Source organism: Mytilus edulis, chromosome 14, assembly GCF_963676685.1.
Source record: "Mytilus edulis chromosome 14, xbMytEdul2.2, whole genome shotgun sequence".
NCBI lineage: Eukaryota > Metazoa > Mollusca > Bivalvia > Mytilida > Mytilidae > Mytilus > Mytilus edulis.
Genome location: NC_092357.1, coordinates 15,252,128 through 15,270,903, shown reverse-complemented (window position 1 = coordinate 15,270,903; position 18,776 = coordinate 15,252,128). Strand labels below are relative to the sequence as shown.

The 18,776-nt window shown below is 33.7% G+C and overlaps 2 protein-coding genes and 1 long non-coding RNA gene across 3 annotated transcripts; 2 read left to right on the top strand and 1 right to left on the bottom strand.

The window, feature by feature from the left end:
* Window positions 1-337: 337 nt before the first annotated feature.
* On the top strand, window positions 338-8,962 carry LOC139503895 (uncharacterized). The gene is made up of 5 exons (XR_011659215.1): window positions 338-998; window positions 3,905-4,020; window positions 5,033-5,143; window positions 5,908-5,977; window positions 8,825-8,962. It is a non-coding gene; the product is annotated as an uncharacterized lncRNA (long non-coding RNA).
* On the bottom strand, window positions 4,197-9,212 carry LOC139503894 (chromatin assembly factor 1 subunit A-like). The gene is made up of 2 exons (XM_071293894.1): window positions 8,768-9,212; window positions 4,197-5,956 (listed from the first exon to the last, which is right to left on the bottom strand). Exons 1-2 carry the CDS (start codon window positions 8,970-8,972, stop codon window positions 5,334-5,336), a joined length of 828 nt encoding a protein of 275 aa, XP_071149995.1. The 5' UTR covers window positions 8,973-9,212; the 3' UTR covers window positions 4,197-5,333.
* Window positions 9,213-15,475: 6,263 nt separating this feature from the next.
* LOC139503996 (uncharacterized) lies at window positions 15,476-17,010 on the top strand. Its single transcript, XM_071294045.1, has 2 exons — window positions 15,476-16,019; window positions 16,605-17,010. The coding sequence occupies exons 1-2, from the start codon at window positions 15,793-15,795 to the stop codon at window positions 17,008-17,010; spliced, it is 633 nt and encodes a 210-aa protein (XP_071150146.1). The 5' UTR covers window positions 15,476-15,792.
* The last annotated feature ends 1,766 nt before the right edge of the window (window positions 17,011-18,776 follow it).

The window sequence follows — 18,776 nt, the reverse complement described above, 5'->3', positions numbered from 1 at the left end:
TTATAGAATATAAAATATATATGATCAGTACTATTTATTTAATAATTATATCAATTTTCAGAAAGATTATTGAAATTGTATAAACTATGTTTTATTGCATTAAATATAATCAGAAGTGTTTAAAACAATTCTGCTAGGAATGATCCCACATATAAAAATTACATGTAGTATATTTCATCCACCAGATCTAATTTCTTTCAATATACATGTAGCTAGGTTTTTAATTTTACATGTAGGTGTCATTATCCACATTTCTGAATTGTTTTTTTTTACTGCAGTAATATTTTGTCTTTTAATATTTACATTTAGAATCTAATCCTTCTCTGAAAAATACTGGTCGAGGACCAGTTACCGTCATTTTTTGTCAGTATATTTCATTTATCTTCTAAACGTGAGAACATTTAAATCTATCCTTTGACAAGGAAAGTGGTTACCAAAATTACTTTAATATTTCAATTGGTCAGTATTTAAAATTAACTAAATTTCTCAGAAATTAACTTTTAACGGCGTCCGATTTCGTACGAGATTTGAAGATGCCGAGGACCAGTTACCGTCAGCACCGAAATTGTTACAATTCTCTCTCAATGGTTGTCAGATGAGTTTAAACACGGTCTCAAACTATTTTAACAAATTGTATAGTATTGATTTTTTACATTAAATGTTATGAATCAATTTGGAGATGAGCAAATATTTTTTTATCGCTGAAGCGTCGTCTTCGTTACGCAGGAGTTGTCTCTCTTTGCTTACCTCGTCAAAGTGCCTCATTTTAATTTGGCGCCCTTTTAGATGAATTGTAAACCCCGGCGTTGAACAACATGGAAAGCATGGCTGGAAGTGGAATGAAGTTGACTGACCAATTATGAGGAGAACAAATTTGAAGACAGACGAATAATCAGTCAAGATTTTACTCAAAAAGACCGCACGTTTGGTGGTGATAGTCGAGATCGACTTGAAATCGGAACTTTCACTTTCAGACAGAGCCTCCAGTTTACATGCAGGTAATTTCACTGAAACGTAGGTCAACATTTAATTGATAGGTGACAATCAGACATTTTTCCATTTGTTATCAGTGTAGGATCCAAAACTTTTCCTAAAAGGGGAAGGGGTCTGACTGACCTAAGCGAAGGGGGAGGCACTCTTTTTTTTTAATAGTCGTGCTTCAATGATTCCCTACATAATCAACCATTTTTTTCTCACAAAGAAAAGGGGGTGATCTGCCTATGGTTATGACAACCTGAAGGAGGAGCGGTTGACCTTTTGATTCTAGTTGTTTTAAGGGGATGACGGCAATTTCAATATTTTTACGTCAAACCCCCCCCCCTTTTTCAATGTGTCCTTTAAAAAGAGAAACAAGGGTTGATAGTATAAACACAACAGACAACACCAAGAAAGATGAGTGAAGAAGTTATGGAATTTTATTGACTTGTCTTAATATTACTGATAGTTTTCCCAACCTATTCCAGCAGCTTGTCCTTTCACATTGTATATATTTAATATCATAGGAAGTGCCCCCACCCTTTGTGAACCAATTTGAGGGGTCTTCATTTGCATCACATGGTTAGGTTAACTTTTTAACATATGACATGTGCTGATGTGTGTTGTGTTAGTACTTACAAATTATGCCACCTGCTAGCCCCTGAGTCTGAGTGTACCTAACTGTTTATGAGGCATGCTATAAATGTCCCAAATCTACCTTCAATAATGTAGCTGCATATCTGTACTAAAAATACTGTGTTAAATGTAATCACAATTACAGACAATTTTGAAATGAATGCAAGGGCTGTATAGCCAGCCATGGTACAAAATGTAGTTAACTTCCATCATCAATGCTCCAGACTAAAAAATATTGATTCAATTTCAGATTATTTAAAATTAACACCTTTGAAATGTCTGCTATTCATCTATTATGAAATCGATTTGATCAATGTTATTAAAAGCTGCAGTTATTTGATTTTAAGTTGATGTGTAAAAACGGCGAATATGTGTCCCCCATTGACATAAAATGAGGTAATTTCAAACACCCTTTAATCTAACTTTTCTGATGATTATATTCAAACAAACACGTTTTCAAGCTTAAGAATATTTTGCATTTGAAGTTATCTTCATATAGAAATATCAGTTTACTTCAAAAACATTCACACCTGAACAGAAACTGTAGAAAACATGAAAAGATGTGGCGAAAATGAGCACCTCACTCTACATCAATTCATATAATACAGAAAGGTTTTGAAGTTTTCTAGACTAGAAAATACAAATTTATACTCATTATACCACCGCTTTAAAAAAAAAAAGGGGGGGTATACTGTTTTACCTCTGTCTGTCCTTCCGTCAGTCAGTCCATCCGTCCCATGAATATTTTTCTCAGGAACTACAACACAAGGATTTCTGAAATTTGGTTTCAGGATTTATCTAAGTCAGCTATACAGTGTGATGCGATTTCTGATTGATCACTTGACAACTTCCTGTTTACCGAACACTTGTATGATTTTACACATGATAGCCAAGTTGAAAATTTTCATCAAATTTTTCTCACAAACTACAATACAAGGATTTCTAAAATTTGGTTTCAGGATTTATATAAGTCAGCTTAACCGTGTGATGTGTTTTCAGATTCATCACTCGACAACTTCCTGTTTACCGAACACTTGCATATGTTTTCACTATTTATATTATCCACTTGCTGCTGGGGTATCATCAGTGAGCAGTAGCTCGCAGTTTCACTTGTTTGTACTTTAAATTGGTTAAAAGAAACTTATTACACAAAAAAATTGTCACCTTAATGTACCCCTCATGCATGTCTTACATTTAAAGGGATATTTAAAAACATTGTCATGGAAGGTCATCTAACAGGTTGTTCTCAACCTGATTATGGTGCAATGTACATGTATTGCCTCCCTCTTGTTAAATATATTGGCTTTTATAATGATAAGCTCAATAGTTGGTCATACAATGTACATATGCTGCAGTTTATAGTAAGATGTACTTGTACTACTAGACTTCTTGACCTTGTGATTTATTGACCTATGTACATATATGCATGTAATACTGTAATCAAATGTGCATGTTCCTGTACTAGACTCTTTGACATTGCTCTTGTGATTTATTGACATACAAATTACATGTACATGTGTATGTTATTTGGTTTTTATGTTTAATACCTTAATACATGTACATCTATTCTATACTATTTATGTTATTGTAGCTGTAGTTCTTCTGTGTCTGCAATATTATACATGTACATGTAATTTTGTCAGATGTGTATGTCTTTCTGAAGGGATGCAACTAACCACAGCTGAAAGTTTTATATGAATATGCTATGATTTTAATTTGATATGTCTGTCTAGCAGGGTTCTTAGTCTTGAATGCACAATGTTTTTGTTAGATATAGGTAGCTGTCAGTTATCTGCGAGTACTCTCAGATCTGTACCTAGTGTCTTTTTCTTGTCAGATAAAATGTACAAGTACCCGGCCATGACCAAAAAGGTCCACCTGTATTTTTGTGCATCTGATGAGGAGCCTTTTTCAACTGATTTTTATAGTTGTTTCTAATGCTGTACTGTTGAACCACTGTCCCAGCTTAGGGGGAGGGTTGGGATCCTGCTATCATGTTTACCCTTGCCATATTATGGATGCGTGTGTCTGTCCCAAGTCAAAAGCCTGTAATTCAGTGGTTGTCTTTTTTTTATGTGTTACATATTTGTTTTTCATTCGTTTTTTGTACCCAAGTTAGGCTGTTGGTGACATTCAGGGTCTTTTATAGAAGACTATGTGGTATGGGCTTTGCTCATTGCTGAAGGCTGTACATTGACCAGTAGTGTCATTTTCATCTCTTGTGGAGATTTGTCTTAATATTGGCAATCATACCACATCTTTCTTTTTTTTATTCATCTGAATGTTTTTTTAGGGTCCCTAAAAGGATGAAGAATCTTCTTAATTTGAACTTGTGCAAATGTTAATATGTAGATAGACAACTACCATAAAACAAGAAACCAACAGATGAGTTTATAACAAAGACTACAGGTACAATATAATATTACATATTAAGGCATAAATCTTAATATACCTTATATTGACTGTGTTTGAAAAATACACTGTTTTAGCAATTATTCTGCTCATTTTGGAGGTCGTGATTTGCAAATAAACAAATATTTAAATTTGTATTTGTTTGATTTTGGCATAATAAAACAAAGTCAATGTTCAATTTCTGCTACTGTAAACACAATTTGTTTAATCTGAGTTTGCTAGTAGACTGAAGGTTACATGTAAATACACATGTCTGCTATATCATGTACAATTATTCATTAAGCTGCTACCCAACACCTGACTAAAATTAACTTGGCTCGTTCAATTTTCACAAAATTTTTACAAAATATTTACTTTGACCCTTTGAAATGAATACAAAAATTTCAAAAAACTTGAACCAATTGATTTCTGTGAAGAAATGGTTGAATATATTTCAGTTTGACAAACACTAGTTCGATCATTGAAAAGCTTAAAATTTCCTGAACAGTATAACATGATTAAAATGATTAACTGATTTTACAGAGTTATCTCCAGTATTTGAGGTACTACCTTAAATGAACAAAATATTATGTATATGTCATTCAGAAATTTTTCGATGTGAATACTATATAACCTGACAACTGTCCATATCTTTTCAGATGATTAAAATGTTTATAAAAAGCTTTTATTAAAGTTAAAGATTATTGAAACTATCAATTTGATTATGATTCATAACATCTTCAAAAATCATTTGCTGATCTTTTACTTAAATATTGGTATATATAGTGTAAGATAATATTGTATACGTTATGCATGAATATCAAAACTTGTTATTTGTCATTACATTTGCTTTCGGATCTTTCAAAAACCACATTTACTTAATTTTTTTTTTTGGATTAGAATATAAATGAATTACCAATAAGTTGAATAACAGAATAATTTTGCATATTATCTTTCATTAAATGATTTGTGAACCCAGATTATTGGTCAAAACTTTTTGTCTCTACCACTTCCTAATCATTTCTTTCAGAAACAATATGAAGACGTGCAAAAAAGGAAATTTAAATCTTAAACCTTATATGCATTAATACCCAGAAAAAACTTTTAACTTTCTGCAGCTTACAACATGTACAATATACAGGTAATAATAATAAGTCTTTTACAGATGATAATTGTATTATCGAATTAAAATCAATATTGCAGCAATAAGTTTGTTATGAACAGTATTAGATTTATATCAATATAATGCAATTTCGATCCAAAAAAAATTTAAAATAAATTTCACAGTTCTTCAAATTATACAGTCTGGAGAGATTTTAATTATATATTCCTTATTCTTCCATTGTCTCTATAATCTCCATATCGCTATCAAATTGTAAAAATTCTTCCCTTATTAAAGGGGTCTTTACTCTGGTACTTCTTCTATTATCTACCATGTCTACAGATGATTTAGTACATGTAGCATACTGGTGGAATTCAGCAGTGATTTGTTGGTTACATTGCTGCATATTTCTTTTTTCTTCCTTCTTCTGTCTCTTCCTCTCTCTTTCCTCTTCCTTTTCGGTGTCTCTTATTTCTCTGTCTCTTTTCTTTCTTTCTCTTTCTTCTTTCTTTGCTTCCTTCAAAACTTCAGCTTCTTCCTTTTTTCTAGCTCTTTCTGTTTTTCTTTCTTCTTTTTCTTCTGCCAACTTTACTGCCTCATCACGCTTTGACTGTAGTTTTTGAAGCATTTCATCCCCTGTTATTACCCTGGCTTCTGTAATGATTTTACTAGAAGTTTTTTTTGCTAGAGATGGATTTGCTGGAGGTAACAGCACATCTGCTAAACTTCTTGGAATTAAGTTTTTTGTTACAAGGGGATTTTCAGTTGGTTCATTTATGCTCATCTCTATTTCTTTAACATAGGAGATAGTGTTGCCACAACAGTGACAAAGAATTGTTGATTCCTGGAGCTCTGTAAAAGAAAAAACTCGAGGTACAAAAATGTAGAATTTAACAAAAGATTAAATAACTCAGAAGTTAATGGGCAAGCAAGAATAACACTATTGAAACTATTTATTTGTTGCTGTGTTACATTTTTTTGTTTGATTATTTTTTTGTATAGGCCTAAAAAAAAAAAGATATGTGTTTCTGGTAACATCATTTTGAAAAATAGGTCGGAATTCTTTTTTTTTTTTTTTTGACATCAGAAATGAAATCCGGAAAATTATCATGGTTTTTCCAAGTCCAGATCCGTAATTAGTTTCAAAAACCGGAAGTGTGCCATTTGCAATGTTTTTGAAGCACCTGCTGTGCAAATTTCTTGGATTTTAACCTATTTGGAATACCTTTTGACATTAATAAAATGTTTTACTGGCTTTCTATGCAAGTAGAAGCAAGAGAGAAAAAATATTATGTCATCTATCAGAAGCCTGTGTCAAAAACGGGGTCGGTTGATACAATTTTTTTTTTTTAAGATCCAATAAAAAAGTTAGGGTCGGGGCTAAAAAACAGGTAGACTAATTACCGGATTTGTTATCACATAAGCAACATGACTGGTGCCACATGTGGAGCAGGATCTGCTTACACTTTGGGAGCACCTGAGATCACCCCTAGTATTTGGTTGGGTTCATGTTGTTTTTTTCATTTTTAGCCATGGCGTTGTCAGTTTGTTTTAGATTTATGAGTTTGATTGTCCCTTGGGTATCTTTTGTCCCCTCTTTTTTTTAAATGGCTATTTAATCCAATCCTGGAAAAACAGTCATTTGTATAACTTCCTGTTTGGGTCAGGCCGCAGGTCCTCAGTAGTGAGCTGAGGGAGGAAAAACTTTAGAAATCGATCATTAAGAAACTTTGATAGAGTATGATCCACTATTTCGAAATTGCAAATGAAGAAAAAGAATATTTTGTTTGAAATATGTGCGGTAGGTTAAACAGGTCTCATGAAAAAGCATCATGTATGTCGCATGGTTTAAAAAAGATCCCAGTTAGCTTCAACCATTTGTCAACTGGATGAAAAAGTTGTGTAATTTTAGAATGGAATGATTAGTGATTAGGTATATTTATAGCCTGTCCCAAGTCGAGAGCCTGTAATTGTTTGTTTATATGTAATCCCCATTGGTCAATCAATTTTCCCCAAATTAAGTGAAGAGGTGGGTGTGGGGGTCAGTGAAAAAACTATGTGAATTAAGTTTTTTATCCTACATTGAAATTTTGATGTCATCAATAAGTCACCATGGGAAACACAAACAAATGTCTTCGTTTAGAAAACCACTGAACATGCTGAATGGAATGAAACCAAGCATAGCATGAATGTTCTTAATGAGATAATGACCAGTAGTTATTACTTTTTAGCCAATCCAACTTCCAAGATGCCTAGATGGCCACCATGGTGGGGATTAAGTTTAACATAGGACCCTATGGGAAATACATACAAATTTCTTCTTTTAGAGAAACACTGAATGGAATGCAGTTAAAAAATTTATACGAAACACAAAAATTAAGAAATGTTGGTCGTATATTGGTATCACATCATCATTGAGAGAAAAGTAAAATCACAAAGATACTGAACTCAGAGGAAAATCCTATCAGGAAGTCCATAATCACATGGCAAAATCAAATGACAAAACACATCTAAAATGAATGGACAAGAACTTCCCACCTCTAAACAGTCAGCAATATTCTTGACTTTTTTTTCAAAACTACATAACCTCCACCCTTTTTTATTCGAAAATATGCGTAATTTTCATCAAATTGGGAATTTTGGAATAAACGATGAATTTGACTGAAACTTCAATTTACAGACTCCATTTCAAGAGTCAAACCCTGCTTTGAAATAAAACCTCTTTTTGTCAGTGATGATACATAACCAGACCCTCAAATCTGCACTTACAGTAATTTTAGGCAAGAAAAAAAGTTAAAATGAGTGTTTGTCAGTTTGAATTCATGCACAATTAGTACTGAGACTGCACTGTTTGGGAAAAAAGTTGTTTTTGGGAATATTTTAAGCCATTTTTTTTCAAATTGGGATTTTCCTCCAGGGGAAAAGCCTTTTTCTCCATTAATATAAGGCAAACAATATCACTGCTTAACAATATGTATTCATGTATGGGATAAGGCCATAATAAATAATCAGTCTGCACCAAAAACTTTTTCAACTACTAGTCCGAAGACCAATATTCTGACATTTTTCTTATAGGGTCAAACAAAATTTTGCAAAAACTTACTAATCCGAATGAAATTTTACTAGTCTGGGGCATCGGACTAGTGGCTAACCGTGCAGACTGAATAATAGGTTTGTTTGCCCAAACGTACCTACCCAGAAAAAAGCTGCCTACTCAAATTCTTTTATTGTCCTGATTTGAAGAAGTTTTTTTTTAATCAAATAGGCATGAAGACTAATAAACATCTGATACTTCAATTTCTTTTTGCCTACCTACCTACCCACTGTCTCAACCTTTATGTAGGGTTTGGGCAAACCAAAATATTTATAAGTATGGCCTAAGGCCTTAATTAATATATTGTTTGTTTTTCCCAAATCCCGATTCTACGAAGCCAGGTGTGGGTAGGTATGGAAATAATTTTATTTTTCCAAAAAGCTTGAACATTATCGGACAATCCTGCAAGCCTGAAAATCAGAAATGAATAAAATAATATTCGATTTAGTTATGACAATAAAATTTTATTATGAGTAGCACCATTTTTGCAAGGTTTGTCGGGATTTTGGAAACAAACAATATTTTATTTCAGGCCTAATATAACAAATCAAATGAAATAAATAGTTTACCATTACTGGTGATTGTTGTTGTATCTACATCTGTAGTTTCTTTATTTGTCTTTTCAGATTTGTTGAAGTCGGCGGGCGCAAGTTGTGAATTTGGAATTATGGATCTGTCTACAGGATACATTCCTGATTTCCTGAAAGACTCTTTGACCCTTGCTAGTGTTGTAGTCTGGTCAATTGCAGTGCTGCAAATAAAAATGATACCCATTACTGAAGAAAAAGTGTAAGTTGCATGTTCTTGTCAGTGTTTATATATGTTACAGAAATTAGATTATACAGTTCATGTGAAATTGAAGTTTGAAGTCTGCTGACAAAAAACTGAAAATCAGTAAGTATTTAACACCATTAACTTAAAAAATACTTGTTGAGGCCAAATAAAAATATATACTGCAGCTGTCCTATTTGAGCAGTCAAATTGCATTGACTGTATATTTATATGTCATATACAGTCCATGACCGTATATCACCTTGTTTATGAGGTTGACAATGCGTTTCCATAGAATTTTATTTATGACGTCAATAAAACATACAGGTTTGGGAAATTTTACGTCGTTCGCTTCAAATTTAAAAATGATTGTTTTTACACTAAATACTTCATTTAAAACACTTATGAGTTGCAGTATATAAAGGATAACCATACATTGTCTCGAAATATCAATCGGTAGGGGGAAATATCTCTTCTTTATATTATCATAACATAGTTATAAATCGAGTTTCGTTTATTTTCTTTCTAATTTTTGTAAAGTAGAACCACTTTTTTAATTTTTATGCATTTTGCTGGGTTTTTATTTTTGACTGGTGATATTAAGGGGAGATAACCACTTGCACAAATCGGCATAAAAACCACCGCTTCGGTTTGAAATCAATTTGACGTTTGCGTATCCAACATTCTATTGCCGAGATATTCATATCGAGTGTTTGTCTTAATGAGATGCTTTATTAAATTTAAATTCAGCCCATCATTTTTAGTTTCCTCGTAAATATTTAGATTTTTCGTTCAGGAGACTTGACAATTTTCACCCAAACTCCAAGTTTGCAGATAAAATAAAGAATAAAGGACTTTGATTTGATGTGTGAGCTTTGACGAGAATAAACTATGGATACTCAAGATTAGTTAGGTCAATAAGTTTTTATTACGACAATAATATTCAGTGAGTTAAAATGAGGTTTGTCTCATCCGTTTTTTTTACTGAATTTTCACGGTCACGTGACTCTATTGTTGCTGATAAACTTGGGGTCAAACCGTGACCTGCTTTCCAACTGTTTTGAAATGATTGAATCAACAAATGTTCGATTACTACTATATAATCCAAAATAAAACAACTCCTACCTCGAATTCTTCGTTTTAAAGTTATTTTATCCGAATTTGAAGCGTACAGGTAACGTAATAACCTCCAGTTTGTAAGTTTTCATTTGTATGACGTCACGTTTACCCATGACGTATTTGCGCCAAAATCATTCATGAAGTTTCGCGGATTTTTTTTTTATTTGTCAAATTTATACATTTTTCCAAGTTTTATCGTATTATTTCTTTTTGAAATGCATTAGAATCGGAATAACAGTACTGTAGTTGAAGAGTTGCCACCGTCAATTTTGATTTGACGGTCGCAAATCTCCGTTTTACTGTCTCCGCTACGCGTCGCCAGTAAAACTGCATTTGCGACCGTCAAATCTACAATTGACGGTGGCAACTCTTCAACTACAGTACTGTTATTCCTTAATTTGACACATTCAATAATCTATGCATGCATCTTTTATAGGATCTTTGTCAATCAATGGATTATTAGATAGTTTGATACTTTAATTTTTAACAAATAAAGGTGAATATAAAAGACTATTTTCATGGAAAATGAAAACTATGATGAATTTAAAAGTTGAATAATTTAGTGTTTCAGCAATTAATTGCCAGTCTGAAAACATGAATTGTCAGCCAATTCCATTATATGGCCATAACCAAAGAAGGTGATGTCAATTTATAAATAAACTCATGATAGATACCAGTATTGAAATTTTAAATTTGCGCCAGACACGCCTTTCATCTTCAAAAGACTCATCAGTGACGCTCGAATAAAAGAATGATCAAAGTTGAAGAGCATTAACTTTCATAGATATATGGGCAAGATTTCGCTAGTGAAATTTTAGGGTCAATGGTGTTTATCCAATAAAAATATCAAAAAATCATGCAAGTATAGAGAATAAACACTGTTTAAATCATAAAGTGGGTATATCTTTATCGCCATATGAAAAAAAATTTGATATAATCAATATAATTAATGAACAAGGAATCAGCACCAGTAGTGTGCCCCCAGTTGAAAATTATAGTAAAAAAGTGTGACATTTCTACAGTAGTAAAACCCCAAGTCGTATTTTAACTATGACTGAAGAATTGTTATATTGTAATAGTTGTTAATAAACTGCAAAATGGTCGGTCTATCGATTAAAACGACCGTTTTGTACATAATCCGATTATTGTTGCAAAAAAATACGATTGAAAATGGACAAATGTGCGTAATTTTTCCGGTCAACAACCGTTACATGCACGTTTTCATCAGTTAATTAGTTTTGGAAACACGTTATCGGTCCGGAATTGCATGTTTTCAAAGGTGTCAACAATAGGTTCAATTTGGTTATCGTAATTCTCATCAATCAACTGGAGTTTGAAAAATATATCAGGTAAGAAAATATATTTAGTTTTCGTGTCAAAACTTCCAAAAAATACTCCTCTTTTTAAAACTGTCGTATTTTTTTAATAGTTAACGTTACGATAAAGATTTTTACGACATTTCAACCCGCTCCCAATTACGTCAACACGTGCCTTTGTAATCTTTCCAGCATGGCGTCTGCCAGTAAAGAAGCAGACGATGAGAGAGCACGATCAGGTAAAAATGACCTCACAACGAAGTGTTACGAACACTTTATGAGTAAAATGGGATATTTGATCATTATGTGTGATTTGCTTTGCAATTTTTCTAAAAAATATTTGTAGATCTCGTATTTAAACCGGTTTGACCCTTTCGATATCGTTTTTATTGCTGGAGAGATTTCTGTACGTATCCTGACACGAAAATATTTACAAAAGAAATGTGTCTATAATACGTGCAATGGCATTTTTCTGTATTGTTTGCCTTATCAATTTAATTTTTCACGTAAAATACCAGATTCATTGCCAATTTATTTGACTAGCACTTGTATTCTTTCTCAGTATTACAAAGATAGCTGGCCACTTAATTTGAAAACATGAAAAGTAACATTGACGCGAGAATAAAAGCAATATAACTTAATTGCAGTGTTTGCAATATCTGCCAGTGCATAAAATTAAATCAAATATCAATGCATATTTTTCTTTACAGAGAATTTGTTGAATTTTCTTGGGTTTTAGACTTACAATATTTACTTGTAATTCTTATCGCTCAAAGGCACATAACATTGACACATCATCTCTTTTTACATGCGAGTCCAGGTTACATGCTGCACTCTAATGAATGTGCATACAATACGCCAGTTCGCAGAGGCGGATTTAGGGGTCCCTTATTCGGAAAAAATTTGGTTGCTTATATAGGGAATCACTGAAGCGTGACTGAAGCGGGCCCCCCTTAAGTCAGTCAGTGGGCCCCCTCTTATGAAAATTTCTGGATCCGCCCCTGGTTCGGAGATACGTATTTAGTTATATCTGTCATGTGACTTCCATCCCATGTGACAAAAATTTAGGCATCGTCACTTCCAACAGACATTGAGCGAATGGGTGAAAAAGTTTGATGTCCTTTAACTGTTAGTAACATTGACGACAATATTTCGTGTCAAGATTTATTTTGTTACATGCAAATTAGTATTACTTGTTAAATTCAACAGTTAATACAACTTTTAAGATTCAAAGTTATTATTTTGATACTTATGTAAAAAATAATGTATAAAGTAACTATAAGACTTTTTTTAATAAAGAAATTGTATATGTAACATTGACTTAGTCTATTAACTTAGACTTTTACATGTTCTGGTCAGTGTTACATGCATAAACCAATATGATGGTGTTAGAAAAACTGTTAAAGGCTCAGCCTGTCATGAACAGTTATTTAGTTTTTTGTTTGATTTCACACAATTAAAATATTTTGAACGTTTTCCTGTTAAAATTGTCGATTAACACTTGTTAGTAACATTGACGACAATATTTCGTGTCAAGATTTTATATGTTACATGCAACGGTATTACTTTGTTCAAGTCAGAATTTTGTATAACATTTGATAATCAAAGCGATTTATTCGATATTATTGAATAAAAAATAATCTTATTTACCCCAAAGTTTACTATTAAGCATACCAGTTTCATCTTACGGTTTTTGTATGTAACATTGACATACAGCCTATTTACATTTCTGTCGATGTTACATGCATGAACAGAACTGATAATGTTTGTTTAGCTCCTTAAAGAGTTTATCGATAATTCAAAATTAAGAAGATGTGGTATGATTGTCAATGAGACAACTCTCCACCAGAGACCAAATGACATAGAGGTTAACAACTATAGGTCACTGTACGACCTTCAACAATGAGCAACAAAACCAATACCACATAGTCAGCTACAAAAGGCCAAGAAATGACAAATGTAAAACAATTCAAATGAGAAAACTAACTGCCTGATTTATTGTACAAGACAATAAACGAAAAACAAATATGATATGCAGCAACAAACCACTGAATTACAGGCTCCTGACTTGGGACAGGCACATACAGAATAAGGCGGGTTTAAACTAGTTTGCTTGCGCCAAACCCTTAACTTGTTTTACCCCAATGTAATTTCATGTCTAAATATAGATATTTGTTTTTAGCTCACCTGGAAGAAAGGCCAAGTGAGCTTTTCACATTAATTGGCGTCCGTCGTCGTCTGTTAACTTTTACAAAAATCTTCTCCTCTGAAACAATTGGGCCAAATTAAACCAAACGTGGCCACAATCATTATTGGGGTATATAGTTTAAAAAATGTGTCCAATGATCCTGCCTGTTAACCAAAATGGCTGACATGGCTAAAAATAAAACATACCAACCCTAGTTACACAAATAGAAAACAAAAAACGATTGAACAATTTAGATCCCTGTTAAAATTAAAGAACCTTTGTGAGCACGCTCACATACTGCACATACTGCCCCCACATTGTCACTGGACAAACAAAATCTTACAAGATTCGTAAGTTCAAAGAAACTCTACAAATGTCAACTGATAAAAATTTTCTTGTGGATATGCACATTTACATATTATGTCCTCATTAACTACAAAGTTTCATGAAATCTGTTGTGTGGTTTCAGAGGAGTAGCGATGACAAGATCAAGACGGACGGACAAACAGACGGAAGGGTCAAAAACATTATACCCTCGGCAAATTTGTTGTGTGGGGTATAACTAGGGATATGTAGGGTCACTGGGTAAGTGTTCACTGATCTGCTTTTTAGCTCACCTGGCCCAAAGGGCCAAGTGAGCTTTTCCCATCACTTTGCGTCCGGCGTCCGTCGTCCGTCGTCGTCCGTCGTCGTTAACTTTTACAAAAATCTTCTCGTCTGAAACTACTGGGCCAAATTAAACCAAACTTAGCCACAATCATCATTGGGGTATCTAGTTTAAAAAATGTGTCCGGTGACCCGGCCAACCAACCAAGATGGCCGCCATGGCTAAAAATAGAACATAGGGGTAAAATGCAGTTTTTGGCTTATAACTCAAAAACCAAAGCATTTAGAGCAAATCTGACATTGGGGAAAATTGTTTATCAGGTCAAGATCTATCAGATGAATCGAACAACGCGTTGTTGGGTTGCTGCCCCTAAATTGGTAATTTTAAGGAAATTTTACTGTTTTGGGTTATTATCTTAAATATTATTATAGATAGAGATAAACTGTAAACAGCAATGATATTCAGCAAAGTAAGATTTACAAATAAGTCTACATGACCGAAATGGTCAGTTGACCCCTTTAGGAGTTATTGCCCTTTATAGTCAATTTTTAACCATTTTTCGTAAATCTTAGTAATCTTTGACAAAAATCTTCTCCTCTGAAACTACTGGACCAAATTAATCCAAACTTGGCCACAATCATCTTTGGGGTATCTAGTTTAAAAATATGTCCGGTGACCCGGCCATCCAACCAAGATGGCCGCCATGGCTAAAAATAGAACATAGGGGTAAAATGCAGTTTTTGGCTTATAACTCAAAAACCAAAGCATTTAAAGCAAATCTGACATGGGTAAAATTGTTTATCAGGTCAATATCTATCTGCCCTGAAATTTTCAGATGAATCGGACAACCCGTTGTTGGGTTGCTGCCCCTAAATTGGTAATTTTAAGGAAATTTTACTGTTTTGGGTTATTATCTTGAATATTATTATAGATAGAGATAAACTTTAAACAGCAATAATGTACAGCAAAGTAAGATTTACAAATAAGTCAACATGACTGAAAAGGTCAATTGACCCCCTAAGGAGTTATTGTCCTTTATAGTCAATTTTAATAAAATTTGTAAATTTTTACTAACATTTTCCACTGAAACTACTGGGCCAAGTTCATTATAGATAGAGATTAACTGTAAGCAGCAAGAATGTTCAGTAAAGTAAGACGTACAAACACATCACCATCACCAAAACACAATTTTGTCATGAATCCATCTGCTTCCTTTGTTTAATATTCACATAGACCAAGGTGAGCGACACAGGCTCTTCAGAGCCTCTAGTTTTTGTGTGAAAACTATTAAAGACTGAAAAGGATCAAACTTAGTTGGAATCTTATACCTGACATCGAGTACAAAACCACACTGTTCATGATTTAGTTAACTTAAAAGAATAATGATTCAGTTTGTGACTGTTACTAATAAGTTGTTTTATTACAGGCAATATAAACCTAAGAAAAAGAAAGAGGATCAGCTATCACTATCAGGAGACCAATGAACATGGTGAAGACAACTCTCAGGAAGCGAGTGGTTCCCAACAATATGCTGCAAAAATAGCGAAACTTGCAAAAATAGCGAAACTTGATGATCACAGAACAAGAGAAAGTATGAGAGCTAAGTTGTACAGATATTCATTGTCAGAAGAAAAAAGGAAAAAATCCAATGAACTGGCAAAGTATAGAATGCAGATGTATCGTGCAAGATTGAAAGAAAAAAAGAAAACAGAAAAACCAAAAGTCCTAACACGGAGAGAAAAAAAGAAGAAGATGAAAATAGAGAAAAAAGAAGGGGCTATTGGAAAATCAAAAAAAGAGAATCACGTTCAAGAGAACCTTTAGAAAAAAAGGAAGTCAATAATTTGAAAAGAAGACAAGAATATCATGAATCAAAGGCAAAGACAAAACTGTTTAAAGAAAATGAAGATGAGGACGATGAAGATTATAATTCACCTGCTGCAGGAAGAAAAGCAATTGAAAGATGTTCAAAAAATATTCCCAAAACACCCAAGAAATGACTGAGAGTAGTTGGGGGTATACTGAAGAAAGCAACACAAAAGAAAAAGAAACTTCTCAATGAAACCATGCTTGTAGTAAGTCCAAAAAAGAAAGTTCAGATTGAAGCTAACAAAGGCATTGCACGAGGTGTGAAAAAATTCTTGCAGAAAAATCGAGGGAGAAAGAAAAAACACATTAGATATAGTTTGGTTGAAACAATTATCAAACATGCAAAACAGACTGAGGACAAATTAGATGTTAAAAAGAAGTTAGGACTGCAATGGAAAAATTTGGTTAGCAAATCCTACATATATGAGGAAAAAGATGACAGAAAAAGATCTGATGCCTTGACAGCAACTGAATGTGAAATGATACAGGACTTTTATAAAAACGCAATAGTATCAGTAGAAGTGCCATCTATATAGAAAATCTGTTTCAAAGAAAACATTGACTTCAAAGTCAGTTATGACCAGGACCACAAAGAAAGCACATGAGTTGTACTCTGAACAGAAAAACAGTAAGAAAATTAGTCGAAGTACATTCCGCAAGCTTAGGCTTAAAACTGTTCTTACTGCAAACAAAACCCAATTGAGACAATGCCTTTGCGAGTATTGCACAAACATTGAGTTGAAATTAAATGCTTTTAAAGGCATGGACATTCCAAAACAGTATAAAGATGTGTACGACCTTCAAAATGATTCTCTTTGCAAAAAGGTTGGAAAGTATCACAACATTAATTGTATTGAAAGGGAATGCCAAGAATGTGGAATTTCAAAACTGAGATCCAAGTTACATGGCAGCGATGGGAAAATACAAAAGTATCCTCTTTAAAAGACAATGATATCAAGGTTAAAAAAACTACTAGTGACAAAGAATGGCACACAAGGACAACTGGTCGATGAGCTATTGAATGAAATGTCTTCTATTTCTTTACACCTCTTTGTTGCTGGCTTGCAGTACCAACAGTTCAATCACATAAAGCAAGAAATGCCAGAAAGATGGGTTGTAGTTATAGCCGATTTTGCTGAAAATTATAGAACATTTTTTCAGGACGAAATACAGTCTGCTAATTGGCAGTATCAGCAAATAACATTGCACCCAACAATTGCCTATTACCGATGCCCAGAGAAAGATTGCAATGAAATAATCACAGAAAGCATGGTTTGCATTTCGGATGATCTCAAACATGATGCCAGTAGTGTGCATGCTTACATGTCAACTGTAAACAAGTATTTATCACAGAAAATACCAATTAATCATCAAGTTCAATTTACTGATGGTTGCAGTGCACAATATAAGTCCCGTGAACCGTTCATGGATTTGTCTTGTGGTTTGGAAGATTACGATTTTTCAGTTGAACGCAATTTCTTTGGATCTCGTCATGGCAAGGGTCCATGTGACGGTTTAGGGGCTGCCATTAAGCAAGCTGCAAGAAGGGCAGTGGAAAGAAGGGAAGTAACAATAACAAACGCCAAAGACATGTATGACCACTGTAGCCAATCACTGACACTGAAGAAAGGCAAAGACTAGGAGTGCTGTCATAAACTCAGAACTTTCTTTATTGTATCAAACATCAAGAGAAATAGATCAAGAAATCCTAGTAAAGCATTACCTGGTACGAGAAAGGTCCATTGCGTTAAAGGTGTCCAGTATGGACAAGTTGCTGTCAGAAATCTCTCATGTTTTTGCTTAAACTGCATTAGAGGCTCCGGAAAGTGTGAGAACCATAAAATCATCACTCAGTCATTCAAGAAACATGTCCTAGAGCAGAGGAAAGAGTCTAAAAACAGACAAGGTTCGACACACAAATCAAGTATTAAGCATAATACACCATTCAAGAAAACAAATGTTAGGAGAAATGCTAGGAAAATCACAGTTGGACCAAAAGACAAAGTTACAAAAATAACAAATAGCCCTTTCGATGATGGAGAAACAGTGACTATTGATGACCATGAAATCATCACAAAGCCTGTCACAAAAACTGCAAGAAGAAATATCAGGAGGAAAAAAACAGCTAGACATAATGACAAAAATACAAAAACAATAAATGGCACTTTCCAAGAGGAAGAAATAGTTATTATTGATGGCCATGAAGGTCAAGCTATCACCAATCATAAATCAGTGGATGTCGATTGCTTGAACAGAGAAAAACACTTTGAAATACTGTTAAAAGGGCTCTGTGCATGCAGTAATTTCGACAACTATCTGCACTGTGTGTACAGGCCAAAGAGGAAATTGCAAAATAGAAGGCAAACTATCAGACATTTACATTATGCAGGGTTTTGATGTCGATCAGATTTCATTTGACATTGCCCCGGGTGATCTACCTGGACCAGTAAAAATTCCTCTAAAAACAAATGCAGATGGGAATTGTCTCCCAGTGGGAGTCTGTTTGCATTTAGAAGCGAGAGTAAGCATATTGAAATTAGAACACGTATAGTCATAGAACTTGCCTTAAAATAAGATCTGTATCTGGATAATGACTATCTAAGAAAAGGAACCAATTCTCAAGAACGTCTCTCACAATTGTTTCACCATACAGTGATTTCTATGTACCAGGTGTTCACCTCACAGACAATATTGTTCGATCAATATTT

Excerpts from the sequence above, each read along its gene's own strand:
- LOC139503894 (XM_071293894.1), bottom strand. The coding sequence starts at position 8,972 with ATGGGTATCATTTTTATTTGCAGCACTGCAATTGACCAGACTACAACA. Across the intron at positions 5,957-8,767 it reads AACAACAATCACCAGTAATG|AGCTCCAGGAATCAACAATT; the intron begins GTAAACTATTTA and ends TTTCTTTTACAG.
- LOC139503996 (XM_071294045.1), top strand. The coding sequence starts at position 15,793 with ATGAGAGCTAAGTTGTACAGATATTCATTGTCAGAAGAAAAAAGGAAA. Across the intron at positions 16,020-16,604 it reads AATCACGTTCAAGAGAACCT|AAAATCTGTTTCAAAGAAAA; the intron begins TTAGAAAAAAAG and ends CCATCTATATAG.